Source organism: Acanthochromis polyacanthus, chromosome 8 (assembly GCF_021347895.1).
Source record: "Acanthochromis polyacanthus isolate Apoly-LR-REF ecotype Palm Island chromosome 8, KAUST_Apoly_ChrSc, whole genome shotgun sequence".
In the NCBI taxonomy this organism is placed as follows: domain Eukaryota; kingdom Metazoa; phylum Chordata; class Actinopteri; family Pomacentridae; genus Acanthochromis; species Acanthochromis polyacanthus.
In genome coordinates this window covers 22,114,282-22,139,977 of record NC_067120.1, presented here as the reverse complement: position 1 = coordinate 22,139,977, position 25,696 = coordinate 22,114,282, and the positions used below count along the sequence as shown (strand labels likewise).

The 25,696-nt window shown below is 38.9% G+C and overlaps 1 protein-coding gene across 1 annotated transcript in view; it reads left to right on the top strand.

Annotated features, from left to right (window-relative positions):
* Window positions 1-12,763: 12,763 nt before the first annotated feature.
* LOC110967711 (copine-8-like) overlaps window positions 12,764-25,696 on the top strand; it is a 115,872-nt gene continuing 102,939 nt past the window's right edge. The window contains exon 1 of the mRNA XM_051952030.1: window positions 12,764-13,087. Within this exon, the coding sequence (XP_051807990.1) occupies window positions 13,005-13,087 (83 nt within the window). The 5' untranslated portion in view covers window positions 12,764-13,004. The remainder of the gene's footprint in view (window positions 13,088-25,696) is intronic.

Here is a 25,696-nt window from a genome sequence, read left to right as displayed (position 1 = left end):
CCAACTCTGTGTGGCTTTCTTGGTGTTCTTGGCTGTGTTTCTGCTGCTAACATGACTGCAGGTTGGTAACTTGAACAAGCATCTACAGTTGAATGCATTCAATATCATCTTTTACAAATTTGTTTGAGAAATGCAGTTTCACGTTTGTTTTTCACTCTCCTTTTCTTGCCTTTGTTTTATTCTTTTTTTTGCTTATTTTGTAACATCTTAAGGTTCACCTGTTTAGCATCTATTTTTAAATGCTTCTCATTGCACTGAGAATGTAAAGGAAGTAAGAGGTCATACGTTTCTTATTCTGTTTTATTCCAATGTTGTCCCTGGACCTTAGTCCTTGGATGTATGGCAGTGTCTTCGGTATTTACGGTGAAGTTGGAAAAAAAAAATCTTCCGTTTTCAAATCATGAATATATTTCTTACCATGTCCATACATTTTTTTACCCACTACGTGCGGCCACTTTTTCAAAATCGTTGCCTTTTTGTTCTCACAAATATTTTTTCTTGACCAGAAGATGTGAGAAAATGAGCATTTCTCCAACACTGATGCTGAACACTTTCAGCGTTCTTTTCCTTCTCAGAGTTTCTTTATTTTTTCTTCTGTGTGATTATTTTCCTGCTTACCTGTTTTCTGTAAAGCCAGTTTCAGTTCAAGAAAAAGACGCACTGCTTTCAGATGTCTGACGTGGTGAAATCTGGCCAGAAGATGGCAGTAGCAGCATCTACACAACCAACCAGGGACAGTACAAGTAATCCATAAATACTTCCACTGACATTTTAGGCTTGTGTCTAATCAGGGAAACTGACAATTTCCACATTAACCTCCTATGCTATTAGTCCTCTATTTAGGAATGTAAAGACTGTAATGTTGTCATTTTACTAACATTTCAGACACTCAGCAGTGAGGAACACCAGTTTAAATACGTGTATACATCACATCTTGGTTTACTGATTGCTTGTGTTTACCTTAGTCATGTATTCCTTTTACAATTTATTGCAGAGTCTTTATTTAATTCCAGTGGTTCTCATTGAGATCAACAGAGAAAGAACGCGATCCAGAAGAAATGGTGAAATACACACAATCAGTCAGAAGTTAAGTTTAAAATCAGCGAGAAGAAAAAGACGTTAAACTTTTCTAATCCTTTAGAATTTATTCCATTTATAAGATGAAAAGTATTGTAAGGCAGTCTTGCAGAGGTAACCAGAGTTACAGTCCTGAGGTGTGGTTTAGTGAATGGAGACTGAATTTAAAATTTGAGACTGTCTCTTTACACATCGAGGACTGTTGTTCATTTTCATATAGTACACAATGAGAATGTTCTCAAGTTATTTTGGACTGTCACCAAGTTAAATTTTTACTCCAACTGTAATTATTTCATTGTCCCCTACACCATTGTTAATTAGTTCTCTGTATCATGTAAGCTGCTCTCGTTTACACTCGCTTGCCTCAGGCTGTTAAGTTTCGACCTGCAGTTGTTTCACGGTGAGTAATCCAGTAAGTAGCATTACAGTGAAATGGCATTACATACACAGAAGTGAGGTACAGAAATCTTTGAAGCACAATTCAGGGAAGTTTGATTGTTATTTTAATATTCGGTGCTGGAACATTAAAGCTACAGTAAGCAATATATTCCCCAAGCGTTTTGTTATATTTCTTCAAGAATCTTCACAACCTGGCAGCAATCAATGAACCAAGGGCTCTGATAATTTAAAAAAAAAAAGGAAAATCTGTGGGAGTCACAAGCCTGTAAAAAGCCTGTTTAAAGGGGAACTTCGTTTTTTTTTTCAACCTGGGGTCTGTTTTCATATGTCATTTCATACATGTGAGTGATGGAGAAATGAATTTTCGACATAGCTCCAGTATTTAGCCAGGCAGGCAGCTTAGCAGCTCAGCTAGTAGCTCGGCTAGCGAAAAGTATGGGGCAGCTGGCCCCCCCGTGTCAAAGTCTACCCTAATGTGCTTTTGCCCCACACTGACCGGCTCAGATAGTCTCAACGAGTGTCCCACAACATACTAGAGATGAGAAGTGAACGAAAACCTCCACATTACCTGGCGATCGCTCTTTGTTGTGGTCTGTATCCAAATCTCAGGACGCTAGAAACCAAATCTCGTTCCGAAATCGCACGATAGCTCGCGCCAAAACACCGGTTTTGGTGCGAGCTCTTGCTCCACCAATGTGTGACCTTCTAGCCAATGTCAGAAACACTCTACTTATAGTGACTCATATAAGAAGTCGTTTATTCTGATCCAGGCCGCCTGGTTGCAGTGTCAATATATAATATGTATGAAATGATTGCATAAAAAGTGACGTTGACATTAAATTTAAAACTTAAACACTAAATTTTGCAAGAAAAAAGGACATCTAGTGTAATAAATAATGTAATTTTAAAAAGATATTGTTGTGAAGCCAACTTGACTCGTGTCTACTTGACCTGCTATTACATATGTGCACATATCATACTCTTACACATACACTAAAGTACAGTGCAGTTACACCACAGTGACCCTCTAAACCTCTCATTTGGTTTCATTTGAATAACGCTTAAAAGTTTATATAGGTAAAACAAAAAAATCCAGTGTTTTCCATGAAACAAAGACTGCAAAAACAAAAATACAGTATAGATTAGAATACAAATCAGTATATCTGTCTCTGACATATTTGAAATAACACTGTTATCCTATGGACAAAGAAAAATAAACTAGTAACACACCACTGCTTGTAGCGACACCACTCTCGAACACTGCAAGAGTACGCATGATTGTTCAAGTTATATTGTACTCCAATGCATAGGATGACACCAAGGTATATGGATTGATCATTTTAGAATAGAATAATACTTTGGTAATCCTTTACAGGGAAGTTAATATACAAGTTAAAAACACATGCACAGCATATAACTCATAAATTAAAATATTAATGTTATACACATGATTACAAATACAGAATCGATATAGATATAGATATCCTCTCAACACTGCAACCTTCTCATCAGGCCACTATTGGACTGTGTATTGGACTAAAGAAATAAAAGTTACTTGGTGAAACTCAAAACTCCTGCAATATATTTACTGTACTGCAGTGTCTACCACATACAGTAGATGTGGTGATTTCACAATCCTGTGAGAACTCATCCAGACACATTGTTCAGATTCTTAATGAACGACTCGGGAGGCCATCAGTATCTGATGTCATGAATCTGCAGGAGCGTCTGACAGGCAGCACCAATCACCGGCCGCCTGATGAGACGGTTACAGCGTTGAGAGAGTGTGGATGTCACTCAGGCTATGTTGGGTGAAGCACTTCAGAGGACTATTCTCTCCTCAGAACTCCACAGAAACACACTCTAAGCACTAAATGCAGCTTTAAATCAGTTAAAGAGGCTTACATCGTGTTTAATAAAGCAATCACCAGCTATATACACATATAAATATAGATATATATAACATTACCTATCTGGTCAGTACCCTCTTTCTGTGACTGAAGTCTATTAATCCTCATTTAAAAAGAGCACCACCAGCTGTTTCACAAGATGCAGAGATGTGCAAAATTTTTCTCCAGTCCTGCTGCTCATTGCAGAGCAGATCCCCGACCCTCAGAGAGACATTCTGACCTGCCTCAGCAGAATCTAGCTTTGAAAGACCCTTTTACTGTGAACACTGCAGCATCAGACCAGGTGATTTTTACTGAGGTCGGGATGTTTACTTCACAACTTTCATTAAAGTGGCTGTAGTTGTTCAGGAAAGTCTGTTAATCAGCACTAGTATTTGTTTTGGGTCTCTTTTATGTCATGAGTTGAAAAAGTAAAACTGCAAAGTTGTGGAAGAATAATTATATTATTATAAATTCACACATTCCGTGCTATAATTCTAGCCTTTTTAGCATGCTTTTGAAGGTGTGCAATCTTGAGATCAAAATCAAGTTCTGCAGGCTGGATTACTGAGCAGGCCGACCAGGCGCAGGCCCAGAGGCCTAAAGAGGAGGAGGTTTTTTGTCTAGAGCCTGTGTTTGAAGTGATAATTAACATTTCTTGCTGGCAAGTCAAACAACCATAAAGGACAAAAGACATGCAAACATTACTCAAAAAGGCCACAAAGAGCCACAGCACGGCAGCTAAAGAAGGGCAGGCAATTTCAAATGGAATTAAAATGAACAGAAAGAGAATTATGAATGGATACACCCAAGACAACCAGAAATACAAGCAAATCAACTATAATAAGCCAGAACCAAATAAAAAGCGCTGCAAAATTCAGATAAATGAAATGCAAAATAATAAGAAGAGGCAGAAAAGGACCACTACTAGATGCTTAACAAGCACAAAGAAACCTAAAATAACCAGAAAGAGATGAAAACAGCCTAGGAAGAGATGGAACGAAAAAGAAATGCAAAATGAACACAAAAAAGTTACAAACTGAGATTAAACTACAAAAAATTAGGACAGCGAGGGGACACAAAGTGACATAAAATGGAAAGAAAAAGATGAACACTGACTAATAAGATATGTAACACAAATAAATCCAAAACAGTCACAAAAAGAGACAAAAAGATCGGAGAGAGATGTCACCTGAATAAAACCTCACAAAATTAGCACGAATAGAGGCACAACAGCAGAGACGCGTCGAATGAGACACAAAACAATCACGGCACGCTAAAATGTCCAGACAGACATGTCAACTGAGTAAAAAGACCGAGAATGAGCACACATCGATACACAGCCACAACGACACACCAAATGACCAGAAAGAGATGCAATCTATTGAAAAAGATGTTTTAAAAAGGACCACAAAGATGCAAAAAACGGCAACAAAGACTCAAAATGCATCAGCTTTGTTTGTAGTAGTTATTTCAAGTGTGATCCCAGGGTCCAGTTGTCTCATAATCTCTTCATGATTTCAACAAAGGTATAAAGAGGCTTTGGAAGGCCTCTCCATCTATCACAGCAAGACTCTGGCAAATTAAAAGAAAGGGAGATTGATGAGACAGTAATTAGAGAGCAGCCAGCACTGCTTCACACTCCGATAATTTGAAATATATTTGTGGCGCTGAGATATGAATACAGTACAAGTGTGTTGGTCCAAATCTGCCAGCAGCTTGAAGCAGCGTAGTCATGCAAGCGAAGAGTCCCTCTAAAATGCGATGCTTTTGCTTTCCCTAAAATTTTTTCAAAGTTTTAAAACTTTGTTTCGATCCGAGATTTTATGACCAGCATTAAAGCGGAGGGGCGATTATAAGAATTTACTGCAGAGAAAGTACGAGAGGTAATGAAGCAGTTTCACGGTGATGAAGCTCATTTGTCAGACAACTACATGAAGGAGTTTGACAAAGCAGTCTCTAAATCACAAGCCCCTTTCTTATTGCAAATGATCAAACTCACCATTTCATCTTGATCTTTCCCTCAGCGACTGTAGAAAAATTAATATTGCACTTGTAATGAAGAAGCACCGTGCTGAATTAGACCCATCCCTTAACCCCATGTCATGGCTCCCGAGAGAACTAAACAGGCTGAAACAAGCCACGCTAGCAGCTCTGCACTTGGATGTAACCTCCGGATCTAAAACGTGCCTTTACTTCGCACTCTTCATAACAGGGGACGTCTCCTCTGGTTATAAAAAATAAGTCAGACTGTATAGAAGTCAACAAAAAAATAATCCAACTTCTCACTTAGTCTGTTCCCTCAGTAAACACTTTTCTAAAGACTTTATGATCTCAATCGCTAGTTTCAAGTCTCCTTCAGTACAGCAGCTCATATTGTAGACTGTGCTCTGAAATGAAAGCATAAAACAATTAAACAAATGAAATTTTTAAAAAATCTATTTGGAAATCAAAATGTATTCTTAACTTTTGACTCATCAAAGCAGCCACCTTTGGCATACGTAACAGATGAACACACTCGTGGCATTTTTTCCCACAATGGAAGTCAAAAATTCTTCAGAAAGTTCTTTCCAACTCTGTTCCAGAAGTTCCCATTAATTTAGAGTTACCATTTAACCTCAGCATGGTTTTGGACTGTGGAATAAAGCCAGAGTACCTGGAGAAAACCCACACATGCACAGGGAGAACATGCAAACTCCATGCAGAAAGATCCCTGGATGGCCAGGACACAAACCGGGGATCTTCTAGCTGCAAGGCAATAGTGCTAACCACCAAGTCACTGTGCAGCCCTTAAATCTTAAACTTGAGGCCTCAGAACAGCAGTCCACCAATCAGTGGGTGGCGTCATGTCCATCTTTTATATTCAGTCCATGGCTGCCCCTTTTCTCCCCTTTTCGCTGGACTAGGTACAGAGACAGTTCAATTGTGGTTGTCTTTTTGAATCTCAAATAAAAGGTGTTTATACACTGTTGATTGTTAACTTTAGTTTCCAACAAGACCTCATCCAGAACACAGTGTACTTGTCATCAACTGCAATCTGCAAAAACAGTCATTAAATGTGTGAAGATGAGACTTTTCGCACTTCATTAGGAATTTAAATGTCTACTCTGTTCCTGGCTGGAAGCAGAATCAGCAGGTGTTTTAATTTGTGGAGGCTTAAGGTGCTTCCAACACTCTGTCTGTGTATCACCTGGATAAGAGACTTGAACAGGGAACAGAGTCTGTGCTGTATCTTCAGCACGACAGACTGTGGACCATAGCCCCTCCTGTAGACGAAATCAAATGAAGTGGCATCAGTCATTCATTTTATTCATTATTTTCCTAATGCGGTGAAAAATGGGAGTGAGATCGTCTCAAGGTTGTTTTCATGTTTTGCAAATTGCCAGGTGATGAATGCAGGTGGAGATGAGAGGTCTGTGGTGTAAGTAGGCATCATTTTAGCCAGAGATTACCCAGAAAGTGTGGGAGACACATTCAGTTTCTTCATCCGGGATGCCACTGAGAAAACTAGGTTGAGTACTAACATGCAGAAACACTGTGGCTTCAGCTCTGTGGCAAAACTGGAAACCTTAAAGACAGGATGCAAAGGCCTGTCACAGCTCATGAATGGATGATTTCCATCATATATTTACACTGGTATGTTTTACCCATAGAAGCTGCCTAATTATGCATTCTTTTGTTACAAACACAGTATGTCCAGAACATCTTCATGGTTGGGACTAATCCTCTTAGTTCCATTACAGAGGAATCCTTGTGCTGCAGCTACAGACCGTATACGGCTGCAGCTACATCAGCAAAGCAGTGGTTCCTAACTTGGAACTTGTGACGCCTCCAAGGGCCACAAAGTGGGTCACGAAATGATTAAGGGCTTTAGAAAAACAAGGGAGGGAAAACTACATTTATATTCGTTATTTTCAGACTTCCCCCTGTTTGCTTCTCAGCCATGTTAGCAGCGTGACTCTAGGGAAGGAAGTGTCCGTCTGTGGGTCCATTTCAGCCCAAAAAAGTAGTGGAGTAGTACAACTGGGCGATTTAGATGACACTACCATTGTGATAAAATGTTATTAATGTTGTTGATTATTTGCATCAACCTATATTTGATAAGGAAAATGGTTCATTTGGAATTTAATCAGTGTAAAAGATAGATAATGAAAGATAGATGCAGTGATTTATGGCATCACTGACTTGTGGACTGCTGTGTTGAAGCTTCCAGTTTGGCATTTGACCATCGCCCTCATGTTCTTTTTAAACCAAACATATGAGAGATGGATGACTGACATCTAAAGGCGACTACACATTGTGATATATCTTGCTGTAGCATCTATTTTTCTCCAAATAGGACCATCATTTACACAATGAGCATCATGCTGTACTGAATGAGACTTGAAACTAGTGATTGAAGCCACAAAGTCAGTAGAAAAATGTTCACTTAGATAACACATCAAGACAGAAGTAGGGTCATTTTCTCATAGACGTCTATACAATCTGACTTCTTTTTGCTCCTAGAGAAGTCGCCGCCTGCTGGTCATTAGAAAGAATGCAGGTGTAAGATACACTCTAAGTCATATGACTGATTGTCTTCATCTTCAGACAGCGTGAAAAAACATATTCAACACCAGATGACATGTAAAAATAGTTACAGTGTTCCCAATTGAAAGCATTTACTGAAGACTTCTTTCCATTTTTTCTCTCGTACATGGACATATTTTTGTTTGTTTTTTCTTTGTGGAGGATTTTAACAGTTGGACAGCAACTGGTCTGTTTATAGCCTCCTCTGTGTATTATAGCCACACTGGAAAAAATGCCCCTCCCAAAACAAGACAAAAAGGGAACTTTTACTTTGAAATAAGTGAAAAAATCTGCCAATAGAACAAGTAAGAAATGGCTTGGTAATATTTCTTGAAATAAGATATGATATTTCGAATCTTGAGATCTTAAAATTAGCTGGGAAAACTTATTTTAAGCTATATTTTACTAGGATTGTCAAGCTTAGGTGTCTTAAAATAAATCCGACATGCGAAAAAAAGAAGAAGCAGTTTTTCACTCAAAAATAGATTTTTGCTTTCATGTAACCTCCTAATGTGAAATGTCTTAACCCTACTGTTGTCTTCATTTACAGGCACCAAAAAACATTGTTTCCTTGTGTGAAAAAAAAATCCAAAAAATCTGCAACGAAATTCCCCAAATTTCTGAAAATTTGCAAAACTTTCAGGAAGAAAATTCCAAAAATTCCTTAAAAATTTCATTTAAAAAAAATTCCCCAAATTTGGCAAGAAAGTTCTTGTAAAAATTTTCAAAAAATGAGTAAAAATCTTCCAAAAAAATCCTAAAAATATCAGTGATTACATATATATCAGTAAAACTTCTAATGTTTTCTTTAAGAACATTTGCAAAAAAATCAACCAAAATCCAGCGAAATTCACTGGATTTTGGTTGAATTTTTTTTTGTTAATGTTCTTAAGAATAATTTTTAGCATTTTTTTTACCACCAAAAAATGTTCAAAGATTTCCCAAATATGTTGAAAATGTGGACATCAGAAGTTTGACTGTCAATTTTTTTATTTTCCTCACATTTTCATATTTTAAAACAGGTCAATTTGACCCACATGATGACACTTATTTTGGGTTTTCTTGTACAATTCAACTCAAAGCAAGATAATTTCAAGATTGTTTGTCTTAACAAGATATTTAAGATGCATTGTCTTAAAATAAGTCCCTCCATCTTGCTGAAATGTCACTTGTTAAGTGAATGTATCTTAAATCAAGTAGGATGAGACATTTTGACTAAAAATGAGACAAACAGACTTGGTAAGATTTTGAGTTTTTGCAGTGCATGCATACTGTAGCACATACCTCCACCTTCTGATGACACTACACAGCTGAATTTATTCACTCCAAAGTATTTAACAGAAAAGAGCCTAATTCGCATTTTTGCAAAAAAAGAAAGTAAAAAGATCTTAAGATAATTTTTCTGCAGTGAACATGCATACCACCAAAACACAGGACTCTTTATTTGAGAAATCAAGCAGGTGTTTGACCTGCTGGATGAGCTTTCTGTCTGTTCCTTCAGACTAAGTGGAGTTGACACACATATTCCCATTTTTAGCTCTCAAGGTTCATGCCGGGCTGGTTAATTGAGTTTGTTTTGCTCAGGTGGTTTTTGTCACTTGGCTTCAGTGTGACACTTATCACTACTGTCCAATCACAATGTTATCAGCTGAGCCATTTCTAACTAGACAGTAGCTGAATGAAGCAGCTCGCTCCATGTAGGCGGAGAAGAGAATGTGTTGTACAATTTGAAAGCACAAAGAATACTAATCTGTGCGTGGCCTGATTAGTCCATAATTACTTTTGCTTTGTGTTTGGCTGATTACCTGTCAGCTGTAGGTGTTTTCACTCTCATTTGGAGACACTGCACGTTTTAAATCATTTCAAAGCTTAAATTGTGCCTCAACTTATTAAAGTATTTAAGTCACACTGTTAGTTTCATTGCTTTCATTTCAACTCCAAACACTGCTAATTACATTTTATCCCACCCGCAGTGATAACTCCGCTAGCTGTCTTATGAACAATCCCTAATGCTTTCACAGAAAGACCACCAACTCTCTTTTTTCGTTGCCATTTTTCATCCCAGTTGCAGCTCTGGCTTTAAAAGCATGGTTTCAGAATTAGTTTTTGGATAATTCAGTGTTACTCGCTTGATTAGAAGAGCTCATAACATTAGCGCACACAGCAGTTAAATAACAACATAGCTCATTTTAAACTAACAATTGTCAGACTACTACTGGGACAAAAGATAATTTAATTAAAATAACACAGCATCTTCACCCCTCATATCCTGCTGAATTACCATTGTACGGAACAAAAAGTGGGAAGTCTGTGCTCCATGGAGTCTTAAATGGGATTTAAAATGCATTCAAAGCAAATTTTATTGAATGGTTGTTTTATCAAAGTTATTGAACTTTTTTCAGCGTCTTTTGGGGGGTTTATCTCTTCCACAGGACTCTTTAAAGTTCATTTTCCGAAATTTTCTTCAACCCAAACCCAATTATTCTTTAACTGCGCAACAGAATGGATAGAAATAATTCAGAATATATACATTATGGAACGACTGAGACATGCAACCCAAAAATGTAAAAGGTATTCCATGGAAGACTCTTACTCAAGAAAGACCTGAAGAATCAATGTTTTAAACCGACAATCTTGGATGTTTAGAACCTTGGCTTGGCTTTTATTGTATTATATTGTGACGGCTATTATTCTGCCTATATGTCACTACGTTTGTTTGTTTGTTATGGAAAAATAACATAAACAAGAAAAGCACTCAGACAGTGCAGTATTCAACAAGGCTGCTCAGTCGTTGTATGATTTCCAACAGATAAGTCCCGAAAAGTCCGCCGTGGTCGATTTGTAGTAGGATCGCAATCATGTGATCGTCAACAGGCAGCTGACGTAGTGTTCACTTGTTGTCATAGTTACAGTGACGCCGTGCCGCTATCTTGCAGTGATACAGAAATCTTTAACACATCTGTGGATTCAGACAATAAACCACATCACTGCCAAAATCTAATCGATTGGTCCTTGTATTGTTCCCGAAATTTTCATCCAAATCGGTCCATTTTTGAGTAATGTTGGGAACAGACAGACAGACAAACAGACGGACAAACGTACGCTGATCGTCACATAACTCTGCTGCTTTCCTTGGCAGAGTAACAAAGTGACAAAAAGAAACGGTTGCTGACTTTGCTTTAAAATAAGGTTTGAAAGGTGTTTACCCCACGGCTTTCAAGTCAGCCCTGATTGGCTGGATGTTTCCCAGTTACAGAGCACATGATTGGCGGTTTGGAGGTTTCACAAAACTGCCATTTTAGTGTTTCTGAATTGCCCCATATATTCCAGATTTTTTAAGTATCTCTCTATAACCATTGTACTATTAGAATGTAATAGCAATAATAATTGCACTTTGATTAGTTTATTCGTTATAATAATTACATTTACTCCTGATCTAGTCAGATGGAGATGTATGGTTCCATGTCATAGCTGAGCTACATGTCTGTTATGTATATTTTTATGTCAGTTTATTGGAAACCGGGGCATTTTGAACATATTTGAATATCGGGGATGTGTCCCTTTCTTTAAATATTATAACTATTCCCAAAGAGAAACTGATGGCTTCCTGTGTGAAACCTGTGAGTTTGTGTTGTGATGAGGCCTGGACATCTTTAATGTCGTGGAATTTCAGCGATGTCGAGAGAGGATGAGGATTCAGACACAGACACACTCTGGAGACTCAGATGGTCGACAATAACGTTTTACTGAATTCAGGAGAGGTGATACAGCAAAGCAGTACATTCACATGAGCATTGCCAGCATCAGTTCTGAGGATTCTCTTCGATCTCTGGGTACATATTGGGCTGTGGAGGAATTCCAGATGTAGACTACAACTTATGGGGACAACTTCTCTGGTCGGGCACACGAGACTAAACAATATCTAATCTTGACCAGGTCAGGGAGTCCTCCAGCAGTCATCTCTCTCATGTACATATTAGCAGAGAGAAGGCCTGAATGTGCTCACAGCCTTTGCTCAGGAGAAGTAAATATTTATGGATACCCTGCAATTTGTCATCCACAAAGTACAATCTGAACTGGGCATGAAGGCGTTTTGGTTTTCTGGACCTAATGCTGCACCAATCTCAACTTCAACTTCAAGCCCTCGTTACACTGAGTGAGTTTAAAGTTGTGGTGAAATCATTACAGTCTGCTTTGTCTGTGTGCAAGTGTTCTATGTGAGCAAGTTTTAATGTTGTTAATTTTATCGGTTGTTACTTGTTTTTAATGTGACTATGCTGCTGCACTCTTGGCCAGGTCTCTGATGTAAAGGGGATGTTTGATCTCAGCGGGACTAACCTGGTTAAATAAAAGCTAAGTAACATTAAAGAACAAAACAAAACAAAACAAAAAAAACAGGAGGAGGTTTCAAAGGTAATAATAACCGGTAGGATCATTTGAGGTGACCTATGGGACCTACAGGTTCTAAGGTGGCTGCAGCTGACAGTTGCGACCTGCATGATGTCTTCAGCTAACAGCTGCAAGAAATTTCTTTAGTAGAAGGAAAGAGAGTATTTTTTCCTTCACAATTAATCGTCTGAATCAATTGTATTTTTCCAGCTGCTAATAACTCGTAATTTCAGGCACCAGTCCTTCACAGTATTTAACGGTATAACACATCATTTTTTCCCATGTCGACCCTAATTTTCAAACCTGAACCTGAACTAAACCTGGCCCTAATGTCAATCCTAAGAGAAAGCCTGTGTGTGTGTGTGTGTGTGTGTGTGTGTGTGTGTGTGTGTGTGTGTGTGTGTGTGTGTGTGTGTGTGTGTGTGTGTGTGTGTGTTCCCGCCCCTCCACGCCGTCCTCTCTCCTCCGGAGCACGGAGGCGCACAGAGACGCGACTCCTGCGCGCTGCAGCTCCGCGTCCTTCTTCGCCTCTCCGGTGCTTCACGGAAACAAACGGCTCGTTGACGCTTCGTTGCAAGGCTTTCCGTTTATCCCTCCTTTTCCCTCTTGTCTCGGTTCCTCTCATGCCGCCGCTAAGGCGCTGGATAGGGGGCGGTTTGTGATCGACCAAGCAGTAGCTCGATGAATATGGCGTTTATCGGGGACGCGGACCCCTTCACCGCTGCGATACCTGCCACCAAAGTTGAACTCACGGTTTCTTGCAGGTGAGTGCAAACTACTGCTGTTTCAGCACACCGACATGCAGGAGATGTGTTCTATATGTGTAAAGACCTGTAGTATTTGAAAGCTGACAGTGGCTAACTGAGGGTCACTGTGTGCAGGCTGGATAGTGGAGAGAAAACGCACCAGAAAGTCTTTGCGCTCGTATTTTTTTATTGCAAAGTACAGTTTCCCATGATGGGTTTCAACTTTATAATGCGTCTTTTTAAAAAGCAGTTTTGTTTTTGCATCACAGTAGTGGAAGTTAAATGGTTATACAGCAGCTTTCCCCGAGGAAGGAAAGGGAAATCCAGCTGTATTCTGTTGGTCGCACTTCGCCTTTGGATGAGCGCCAGATGGAGGTCTGAGCTGACATGTATTTACTCTGCTGTCAGTCTCTTTGATACAGCTGCCACATGCAGGACTGTGGGAATGTGTGTTTACAGCACAGTAAATGGCCACTGATCACAGTGTTAATTCCCCTTAGTTATGACTGTGTCTGAGGATTTCCTGCAGGAGGCATGGATGAAGGATGCACAGGCTGCTCAGGGCACAGTTTCACTACATCCACTCAGTTTTCTCGGGTCTCACGCTTCTTAAATGTGTTTATATGACTGATGATGTGCTCATTTTCTACCCAAATGTGCTCAGTGGAGAAAACAGCCTTCTCTCCTTGGATCTCCTCTGTGTGAGCTGTTGATCCACAACAAGCTGCCAGAAGAGCAGGGCGCCTGCCAAGGTTTGGATTGCGAATTAATTTCTCAATTGAGCTCAATTGTTTGGTCAATAAAAGGCCAGAAATTTGGGAACATGCATCCCAATTTTCTAGTGCACAAGGTGACATCTTTAAATTGAATTTTGGACCCTTTGAAAGCAAGTCAAGATCCTACATTTTCAATCACATCAAACCCTTATTACTTACAATCTGGAGCAAAGGAGAGTTTGGCAATTTTTTCTTGAAAAAAAAAAACAATTATTCAATTAGCAAAATTGCTGCTAATTAATTTTCAGTTGATTGACCTGATCAATAGATCAATGTTCTGTGTAATAGAAGTCTCAAAATTCTCTGCTCCAGTGATGCTTTTTATTCTTTCTAAAGATTTTTACTCTTTGGCTGTTGTGATAATGTTGGTAGAGACCAACATGTCCAAAAAATCTCCCAAAAAGCATATGATTTACATTACATAATCCTAAAAATACAATAGAATTCAATTAGCGGCAGAAAATTTACGTAATCCATAAATTGTTAAAACCATCTTTGCAGAACAAAAGCCAAGCACTGTGTGAGGATTTGCTTCATTTTTATTACAGAAAACATTTGTCAGGATGGAAGGTGTGTTTAGTAGCTTGTGATCATTTTCCATTTTAACTGTTTAGATTTTCATTTCTTCCTGAGCACATTTAAAAACTTCTCCGCAATGTTGGCTTAAAAACTGAGACTTAAAGTTTCTCATTTTTGCCGTTGTTCAGTGAAATAACACTGAGTTGAATTGATTACATTTGTGCAACTATGATGGCTATTTGTTTACCATTTTGAAGACTGAAGAATTATTATAATTGAGATTAAAAAATATATGTTAAATTGATTTATTTTTTTACAGTGTACTTGAAGCTTTACCTCTGTTGAATCTTCTGCATCCGTTCTGTTTCTCTGCAGTTGTTAAGTTTTTTTTCCCCCTAAATTTGGTTCCCACCTGTGTAAAGTCTGTGCGTTATTACACCAAAATGTGTAGGATTTTGGTTATGTGAATATTTTTGGAGCCCAGAGTTGCTGAGAGTTTGTCTTTAAGTTCATTTGAGAGGCTGGAATGAGAGAATATCAGTCAATTAGCAAAATGATTTTGAAAGCAGCCATCAGTCCCCAAACATCTGCAATAATATCAGACTACAGTGTAATATATTTTGTGATAAATGTCCATCTATTTAAGTCAAAATATTGTATTTAATGTAGTCACAGTCATTCAGGTATAGGATTAGGAGCTGATTTTGGATCACACTGCTGTTCAAAAGTTTGGGGTCACCCAGACAGTTTCATGTTTTCCATGAAAACTCACACTTTTGTCCATGTTCTAACATAAGCAATTACAAGGATTTTCTAATTATCAATGAGCCTTTCAGCACCATTAGCTAACACAATGTAGCATTAGAACACAGGAGTGATGGTTGCTGGAAATGTTCCTCTGTACCCCGATGGAGATACTCTATTAAAAATCAGCCGTTTACAGCTAGAATAGTCATTTAGAACATCAGCGATGTTTAGACTGTATTTCTGATTAATTTGATGTTATCTTCATTGAAAAAAGTGTTCTTCTTTTAAAAATAAGGACATTTCTAAGTGACCTCAAACTTTTGAACGGCAGTGTATATGAAGTATTAGTGATTTTAATGCCACTGGCCCCAATTATGTATTTTTGGAAAGTGAAAAGTCTTATGATTCAAACAGTGTAAACTATTACCACAGCTACAAGAGCAGCAGCAGCCGTTCCTTATCTGGTGATAATAGTGTGCACACAGCAGATATACAGCTTCTAACCTTTTAGTCATTCATAGTTGTTGAATGGCTGCTTTCAAATCTTGAATGCTAAAGAGTTCAATATTCTTCTACAGAAAAATCGAGTTTTGGACCTGGCTAGAGACATTAATGAAGAGAGGAACAAAGACTTTGGACTGAATTTAATTTCCACTGACCGAAAATCAGCCAGCTGTTGCCGTAGACCGAGCTGCTGTTGCTGTTTTGTGTCTGTCCAAGATAAAAGCCTGATAATGGCTGGACAGAAGAAGTCAGCCTGGTAATGACCTTAATGATGTGGAGATCAGAGCCTGTGAAGACATTTGTTCCAAAATAAGGAAAAATAGTTTTTTTGAAATGATGGAATCATTAAAGAAAAGCTCTTCTCAGTTATGACTCACCTTAATATTCGTACAAAATGCTGCTCTTTTTATGGAAACATGATGTATAAGCTTTGACTTGCATATGTTCGTCATGCTGATTAGGAGCAAATGATAAAATGAGCTTTAACAGGAGCATATAATGGCAATCCACAGTGTGTAATTAGATATTATGCTTTGTAGTTCACAACCTAAAAGCACAATTATTTTAATGCACAGCCCTGCTGGTAGCTTGCTGGCTTTGTCCAGGTTCAGTAAAGCTGGGCAACCTGGTGCTTTTATCCCTCGCAGGTAATTTTGGTTTAATGTTTTTTAAAAGCTTTCAAGTATCTGTATCTTTGGAAGAATTTCACTTCCATCTCGTAGCAGAGATGAATGTCGATGTACTTGCCATGAATCCAGGCATCACAGACTGACATCTGAAAACTCAAGAGCAATAGGTCTCTTCAGAACAATGTCCCTATTACTCAGGATAGCCACAGAGCAATTGTCATAGGTGCTGTTTCTTTGGGAGAAAGTGGCTCCAAGTGTTCATGGGGACATTACCAGAGTAACCGGGACATTGCTCCTAGTACAGCAAGCTGAGTCCATTTTCATTGCTGTGAGCAGCAGAAGTAGAATACCATTACCTTCCTTTATATTGGATTGGTGGCCGAAGTCTCAGGGAGCCAGACTACACACTGCTGTTGCTTTATTGTTTGTTTTAGTCTGAACTAACACTTGAGAAATGAGAGATTGCAATGTGGAGGAGGCAGAAAGTAGTAAAGTCAGCTTTTGAAAACATGAATCTTGCACAGTCTGTCAGTGAGGAGGATCTTAAAGGGAAGCTTGGTAGATTTTACACCTCAAAATCATTTTACGGGAGTGCAACAGTATCATTTAGTCAGGGAAACAACTCTTTACTTACTCAGGGGGAGCTTTGTAAATGTATAAAAAAAATATTGGTTTCTTGGTTTACAGGCAGAATTTATAAATGAAAGTCTATAGCCCTATAAGGTGCAGTCAATTCCAGCCATTTTCAGTACAAAAAATTGCTAATATTTTATTTGTAAATAAAAATATGACGAGAAATACAGGGAATATTGGACGCGCATCGCGAGGTGCATTTCCTTGAAAACGACCTATTCGTGGATTATATACCGACTTCAAGACATGTTTTGGACAAAATAGTTTACTGGCTTGTTTCGTCTGGATGTCCAAGGTTGGATTATGGTCGTTTTTTGTGGAATATTTTCATCTGTGTGTAATAATGAACCCGAAAATGTGAGTCGCGCTGTGTACGTTAAAGCCGTGTATAGAGAACGGATGGATGGATATTCGTTGTTTGTCGGACAAATGTGTTTTTCTCACCCGCTGTAGTAATCGCATCTGAAAGTGGTTTATACCGGCGGATTCATGAGAATCTAAGCTTTCCATCGGTGTATGGTGTTTGTATAATCGCGTTTGCAGCTTCAGACATTTAAGGAAATGCTTATGCAGATCTCAAAGTGTTCCGCGGGCGGAACACTGAAGCGCAAGTGGTTAACAATCTGAAAATCACTGACGATTGTTAGTGAAGACCTAATGTTAGAATGGATTTGAATTATGGGACATTTTGAGTGTGGTTACAGGCACATCAGATGTGAAACACAGGCTGTATATAAAGCAAGAAAAGCAGTCAGAGAGCACTCAGAGTAGTCCGGCATGGCTACTTATTCGTTGTACCATATGCGATGGATGAAATCTCGAAAGCAATTGTGGCAGAAATCAGGGCAACCTAGAATGTGGCCATTTAATATAGATGTACTGACAAACAAAATGACCTTGAGCTGACCACAGGTGTGTGTTATGCGTGTGTACGTTATGTACGGATACCGAATCGCTTAACCTAAATATGTAGCAGGTGGCAGGAATTGATGAGACTTGGAAGCACTCCCACAATTTAATCAATTGTTCCTTGTATCATTCCAAGTCCACAGTGATCGATTTGTAGTAGGATCACAATCATGTGATCGTCAGCAGGCAGCTGACGTAGTGTTCAGTTGTAGTCTTAGAGTGATGCCGTGCCGCTCTCTCGCAATGATACAGAAATTTTTTAACAAATCCATGGATCCCGACTATAAGTCGGATAGCTGCCAAAATCTAATCACTTGGTCCTTGTCTGTTATCAACATTACTCAAAAATGGACTAATGGATTTGGATGAAATTTTAAAGGAAGGTCAGAAATGACACAAGAACCAATTGATTAGATTTCGGCAGTGATTCGGCTTGAAGTCTGAATCCACAGATTTGTTAAAGATATCTGTATCACTGCGAGATATTGGTACTGTAACTAAGAGTACAAGTGAACACTACATCAGCTGCCTGCTGACGATCATATGATTGTGATCCTACTACAAATCAACCGAATTATCCGTCTGAAATGATACAAGGAACAACTGATAAAATTTTGGAAGTGTTTCCGAGTCTCATCATTCCTGCATATTTAGGTCACACGATTCAGGTGTCCGTACATAATGTGCGTAACACATGCCTGTGCTCAGTGCAAGGCCATTCTGTTTGTGGATACATCTACATTAAATGGCCACATTCTATGTTGCCGTGATTTCTGCCACAAATAATTTCAAGATTTCAGCCATCAGAAATAATACCACTGAGCAGCCTTGGCAGAGTACTGCGCTCTCTGACTGCTTCTCTTGTAAATGTAAAAGTTCACTAATTAGATTTCCCATGCAATCATATTTTCACCCATAAAATTAAGACTGGTGTACTACACCGGCACATTCACTACATAAGTTTAATTATTTTTTAAACAGAAAACAACCATGTGCAGACATTTTTAGCTGCCTGACTTCACATCCTCCACAACCACACCAAAATTTTTTTTTACCAGCCCTCAGTTTGTGGGTGGTGTGATATTCCCACCCTGACGAAAAGCTACTGAAGCATTCAGGCTAGATAGATCCCATCCTTGAGTGAAAGCCCTCCTTCACTCAATAAATCCAGACCATCTCTGGACTCATCACGTGTGTAGTCAAGCAGCAGAACTGACAGATTGATTAACTCATGTCCAATATGGTGCGTTGGTGAGAAGAAAAAACACACACAGGTGTTTGATGAGTGCCCGTCACCTACAATCACAAGGCCTCGGCGACGTACACACACCCAGTTTGACCGACTTTTGCGCAGATAGTAAACAGTGTGGCCTGACCTCAGACCTGCACAATCGGAAGGACCTTGCAGACATTTGGTTTTTGGAGGAATGTTCGAGCAGAAAGATGTCAGTGCTCACGTTGGCTGTCTTCTGATGTGAGTGGTCCACAGCGGAGAGATAGTCGTGACCTTTGGGCACAAAAGGTAGGAAGTGTATCCCGTTGAACAATTGACGTGTTCTGATGTGGCTGTATTGAAGCTGGATGCTGACCTGCTGAGAGGCCGGTCGATGTGTCACAGCCGATGTTGCACTTTCCACGAAGAAGGTGAAGAAAGAGACAGAAAGACTTATTGGAGCAGAGAAAGAATCAAGAGCATGCACGTTTCTTATGTTTCAGTTCTGCCTACAAACAGCAAACATAATGGCAATAAGGATAATTATTAGGCTGCAGCTATGGTTGATTTTTATTGTGGGTACAAAAAACATTCATTGTTTAATTTCATTGTCCCTTGTGATGCCAATCACACCTCATGGGTTACTGAACATGGGAGACATTTTCTCTTCTCTCACCAACAGCCCAAAATGGAGAATTATTTTAGTCACAATAAGCTGAGAAAATGATTGGAAAGAGTGAATCATGTATCTGGACTTTATCTATTTTCTGGAAATATAAGTGAACTGGTGCTGTAGGGTGACTCCATGGTTAGCACTGTCGCCTCACAGCTCATAGATCCTCTGTTCGCTAGACTTGGGTTCTTTCTGTGTGGAGTTTGTATGTTCTTCCTGTGCATGCATGGGTTTTCTCCAAGTACTTCGACTTCCTCCCACAGTCCAAAAACATGCTGAGGTTAATTGGTGATTCTAAATTGTCCGTAGGTGTGAATGAGTGTGCTTGTCTGTCTCTATGTGTGATAGAATGGGGACCAGCCCCCTGCGACCCTACAGAGGATTAAGTGGTGCATAAATAATGGATGGATGGATGGATGACTAAACTGATCGCCTCAGCTCAACACTGAGTAGACGAGCTCTTCCAGTGTCAGAAAAAAGCTTCAGTTGTTGCAGTTTCCATTCAGACAAATTGTAATACAAAAGAGTAAAGAAAACACAAACCTATCTTAACGAGGTATTTTATTTCTTTCTACACATCTGTGTAGCATTCATTAACTAGTATGTTTTTATTGATTTTAATTGAATTTTTTGCTCTCAATTTTAAAGCTTTGCCTCCTTTTGGCCGCAGTTCATCTTCTAGGAAAATTCCTAAGTTGGCTTGAAGTCCTGATTTGTAGGGTTTTAACAATTTCTGACTTTGACAACACTGGCAACAATTTGGTGGTTGGAGAACTGAAAACAACAGCAGCAACCTTTTACCACTGATCAGAATGATCTGCAAACAACAGATACACGACACCATTTTCCTCCAGACTCATTTTCCTTCAAACATGTAGACACGTGATAACCCCAACCTTCTACATGTTACATGTGGGGTTTAAAGCTAGACAATGAACCTTTCACTGAGAGACTCTGAACAGCACAGTTGCTGAACATAAAGTGTGGTTGGATTCTGCAGAGCTGTCCAGGTGTTTAAGCAAGACAGAGCATGTTTGTTTGTCTGGGTGAACAGAAGAGCTTTATCTCTGTGTAGCTCAGATGCATGAGACAATATTGCACTGATATCATGTTGTATGGTGGAAGTGCTGTTTCATTGTGATATACTTTTGTGTCAATTACAGGTGAAATGTGCAAAAAAGAAATGAAACAAAATATTCAATAATATAAGATAAAACTACTCATTTTTTAATATCTATCTATCTATCTATCTATCTATCTATGTATCTATCTATGTTGTCATGAGGGGGAGTGTTTTCAGAGCAGCATGGCTCTCAGTTACTTTGCACGGTGTAATAATGAGGTGTAAAAATTCTTTCTTGTACATTTTGTTAATGTTAATATCACTTTTTTTGCACTTTATTGTTTTCTTTCTCCTTCATACCTCTTTGTTTTTGTTTTTTCTTAATTACCAGTTAGATCCATTGACTACTACCGGAAATCAAAGAATTACCACCGTTTGAACTAGAAGTTTAAATATACATTTTTGGAAATCAAATCATGCTTAACAAATTTCAAGTTTCTCCTCTACTTCATCCTGCTTCATCTTGCTTCATTGTTCCCTAAACCCTTCACAAAGCAGGTGGAACAGAGCAAAGAGTATAAAACCAACAGATCAAGTCAGCCTCAGGTGGTGGGACCAAACCACAGGAGGCCCAGTCGGGGTCATGCTGAGTGGCTGCAATAATGAGTTTTTTGAAGCAGTCATTTGGTCTAAGACACCAGCCAACCATTGTAGCTTCGCCTGGTTACCTCAGAGTGCTGACATGCCTCCATCACATTACTAACCCTCTCACTTCCTGCCCCCCTCTGTTCATGTGCTTTCATCTTTTGCATAGCCACTTCCCTGCATTTCTGTGATTGCTGTGGACAGATTTGAAGACATCAGGTTGATTAGTGTCCACTGTTTGATGCTTTTATGGCTTTCTACTGAGCACAGTGTAGTAGTATTATGGAAATTTACGCAGAATTTCCAGGTAAAAGGCACTGAATTTATACTATAAGAAGAGTAAATACATTATGGTATATATATTATTTACAACAGAATTCCATCTGTATTATTTTATAGTTTTGATGTGTTCAGTATTAATCAACAATGTACAAAATAATTAAGTAAAGGCCACTGAAAGAGAAGGTGTGTCCAAACTTTTGACTGGCAGTGCATATATTGAAGTTGAAGTGTTGCAAGCAGAAAAAATGTAGCCTAGCCGCGCTAGACCCAGCTCTTAAGACACAAGGGTCTAGGAACGCTCGCCAGGGAGGGAGACGGGCTAAAAGGTTGTCTTTCAAATCACTCTGCAGCAGTTGGGTAGGTATACGACCAATCAGCGCAACGAATAGGCTGACGTAGTTCCTAGAGCGCCGGATTGTGGCTAAGTCCCATTAGCTTCCCAACCAGCGGAGCCAACTGGTATATTAAGGATTTGCCATATCCCGTAGGCATAAGTCCAAATACGTCTTTCTTCTCAATAAAACACTTCAGTGCCGTCCTTTGTTTATCTTTCAAGTTGAATTTTAGCTTCAAATCTTTAAGGGCTGTGGCCAAAGCCGAGTCGAAAGATAACTGTTTATTGTGCGCCGGTTGTTTCTGTCAGAATCGTCGTGCCTCTGTCGTCACTTCGTTACGCCCGCCTTCTGAATCTACACTTCATGGTGATTCGTCCGGCCAGTTTTAGGAGCATCCAACCTTGAGCCTTATGGAGGGTAACTAGACCCACCCTGGCAGAGAATTAAATTCGTTGCCATGGGTTGTCTAGCGCGGCTAGGCTAGAAAAAATGAGCAAAAATCAAGAAATTAGCAACTTTTCCAAGGGTTAAATTGTGATGTCTTGACAATTGGATCAGAGCATCTCCAGAACAGCAGGTTCTGTGACTGTTCCTGGAAGAGGTTCAAACAAGGCACACCAGTGGATGCTTTGGCCAGTGTTCTGCTGAGAAACCTCAGTCCCTAGCATGCATGTGGATGCTGCTTTGACTTGCACCGATGACCTCAGCATTATTACAGAGTACAGACCATGTGGATCACTTTGTGGCTGTGGTGTTCTCTGGCCTCTTTCAGCGCCCCACCGTGTTGTTCAGGAACAGTTTGAGAAACATGACAAAGAGTTCATGGTGTTGACTTGGCCCCCAAATTCTCCAGATGTAAGTCTGATAAAGTGTCTTTGGAATGTGCTGAAATAACTGTGATTGTATGGAAAATGTGACAAAAAATGATTTTTTAATAATCAGTATAGTGGCAATTAATCGGTACAGCTATATGCAAAAAACAAATGTTCTGTCTGGACCAGTCTGGGTGACAAAGATTGCTGCTTCTAGCAATTAGCAATCAATAATTCATGATGATGAGTATCCCAAAAAAAAACATATGTTTGTGTTATTTATGTCAGTACTTCCCCAAAATGAATTTGTCTGTATCTGTCTATGTACCCAGATTTTGTGTTTCAGAAGAAACTCACTTCTTTCTACCACATAACCCTACGTCGTCTGCCTTTTTTCATATAAGGCTAAATGCAGCTTCATGAAAGACATTAGTTCACATCACATTAGTTAGACTGGAAACTTCTATAGCCCATACAGAGAAAACATAATGGAAAATATTGTTTTCTCAATGTAGCTACTGATTTGGTACTTCGTATAACTGCCAGTGAACCCTAAACAATAAATTGTTCAACCTGAATTATTATTTTTAGTGTCTTTTAATCTCTCTCAATACAACCGATAACATATTCTTCAGCTAAGTTTGATTAGGTTTAGGCACAAAAGCAAACAGGTTAAGTGTTGTGAAAGATGTAGCTTAAAACAGAGGACATTTGTCATCATGGTAAGGTTATTGCTGCTGGGTTGAAATGGTGAACATACAGCGCTGTCCTGTTTTAATGTTGAGTGTTTTGCTGGCCCATCCACCACCACAAGCTCCTCCCTACTTTTAGACTTTGTATCAGTGTCAATAATACGTAACTATCACCGTAATGAATTGCCTGCACATACTGAGTCACTCCTAATGTGAGTACAGTCATTGGAAGACATTTTTTTCCTTGCTATAATTGGAATGAAATTGAGAATGTTGGGGAACTTACTTATCTTCAGCTAATCTGAAGCTAATGTAAATTAGTTTAATCTGGTGTAGCTAATAGTGTTTAGCAGAAAAGGTTTTATTTTTCTTGCTATTTCTCCACTGCAGCTTAAAAGGGAAACATTGTCTAATGAAAATGATCCTACAGAGACCTCACTATGCACTTCCTTTCAACAATATTGACTGCTGAAGTGTTATATTTACATTAAATAAACTACTGAATACATTTTGAATGCCCTGTATGAACAGGAAGAATGACGACAGCCAGTGAAACCTGACAATGTTCATATGTGCACTTGGGCTGGTTTTCTTTTTTTTTTTTGAATATTCTTTTTATTAATTTTCGATTTTTAGAACAGAACAAAAACAACAACAACAACATCCCCCTTGCCCTCCCCCCACCCAGCCACACCAGTATATCATAAATGATAAGGCTGGGACAAAGTATCGTTTGGCAATATATCGCGATCCTTGTTGTTACAGTACCAGTATCGGATCGTTTATCAAGTATTGCAATACTTTCAATACTTTTGCGTTCCTTTATTTTTAAGGAACACTTTCAGCACTTTGTTACAGTCTGTTCTGTTAGTGCATTTATCAATCTTAAAAAAATGATGGATTTCAAACACTAGTTTTGTGAACTTTTAAGACATTACTGTTTCATGTTTACACATTTTAAGGTAAATGCGTTACTTATTATAGCTACCTATAGAATTGCAATATGGGTCGGATCGTGACTAAAGTGTATCGTCCCAGCCCTAATAAATGACCAGTAACATTGTAAATTAGAGAGAGAAGTGCCATTTTTTGTCCATTTCAGCAATAGTTATGATGGAGAAGCATTAAAAAAAAAAAAAAAACATACATATATGTAATCATGGTATTAAAACATTAGAGTCCATCTCTTCAATAGTCATGAGAACTGGTTGCCAAGTGTCAACAAATTTCAGAGTGTTGCCATGTATAGAGTAACGAATTTGTTCCAGTGTCAAATGTTGCATCAAGTCGTTTATCCAATGCTTGAAAGTGGGTGGAGATTTGTCCTTCCATTTTCTAAGGATAAGTCTTCTTGCCAACAGAGTACCGAAAGCTATTACTGTTTTACTTGCAGCATTTAAACTTAGTCTGTTTGGTACAATCCCAAAGATTGTAGATATCGATGATGGTTCAATGGGAGTTTTTAATACTTTTGAGAAAAAGGTAAATATTGATTTCCAAAATTCACTCAGCTTCGAGCATTTCCAAAACATATGCGACAGTGTTCCAGATTCTATACGACAGCGGTCACACACATCATCAGTATTTAGATGTATCTGAGAAAGTTTTACCTTAGACCAATGTAAGCGGTGAACTACTTTAAACTGTATAACCCTATGTCGCTGACATATTGAGGATGTGTGAATACCATCTATAGCTTTCTGCCATATCTCATCAGATATTTCAACATTGAGTTCCTCTTCCCATTTAGATTTTAACATATTAAGAGGTCTAAGGTTGTCTAGACTGAGTAACAAATAGATTTTACCAATAGTTTCTTTAGACCAGGGCAGTGTTTTAAAAATCTTGTCTGAGAGGGAATCCGCTGACAATAATGGAAAGCCTTTAAATTGAGATGATACGAAGCTACGGAGTTGGAGATACCTAAAGAAGTGCGATCTAGGAATACCAAACTGGTTTACCAAATATTCAAATGTCACAAAGGTACCATTGGAGTATAAGTCTTTAGCCGTCCTCACACCGCAGTTGGCCCAGATTTCAAAAGCATTATCCTTTACAGAGGGTTTGAACATATTATTCCTAACTAAAGGAGCATCTTTAAACATATCAGTCAAAGAAAATGCACGTCGAAACTGGAACCATATTTTAAAGGAGTGTTTAACCACTGGGTTATTGCAGTATGAAGATAACGGCTC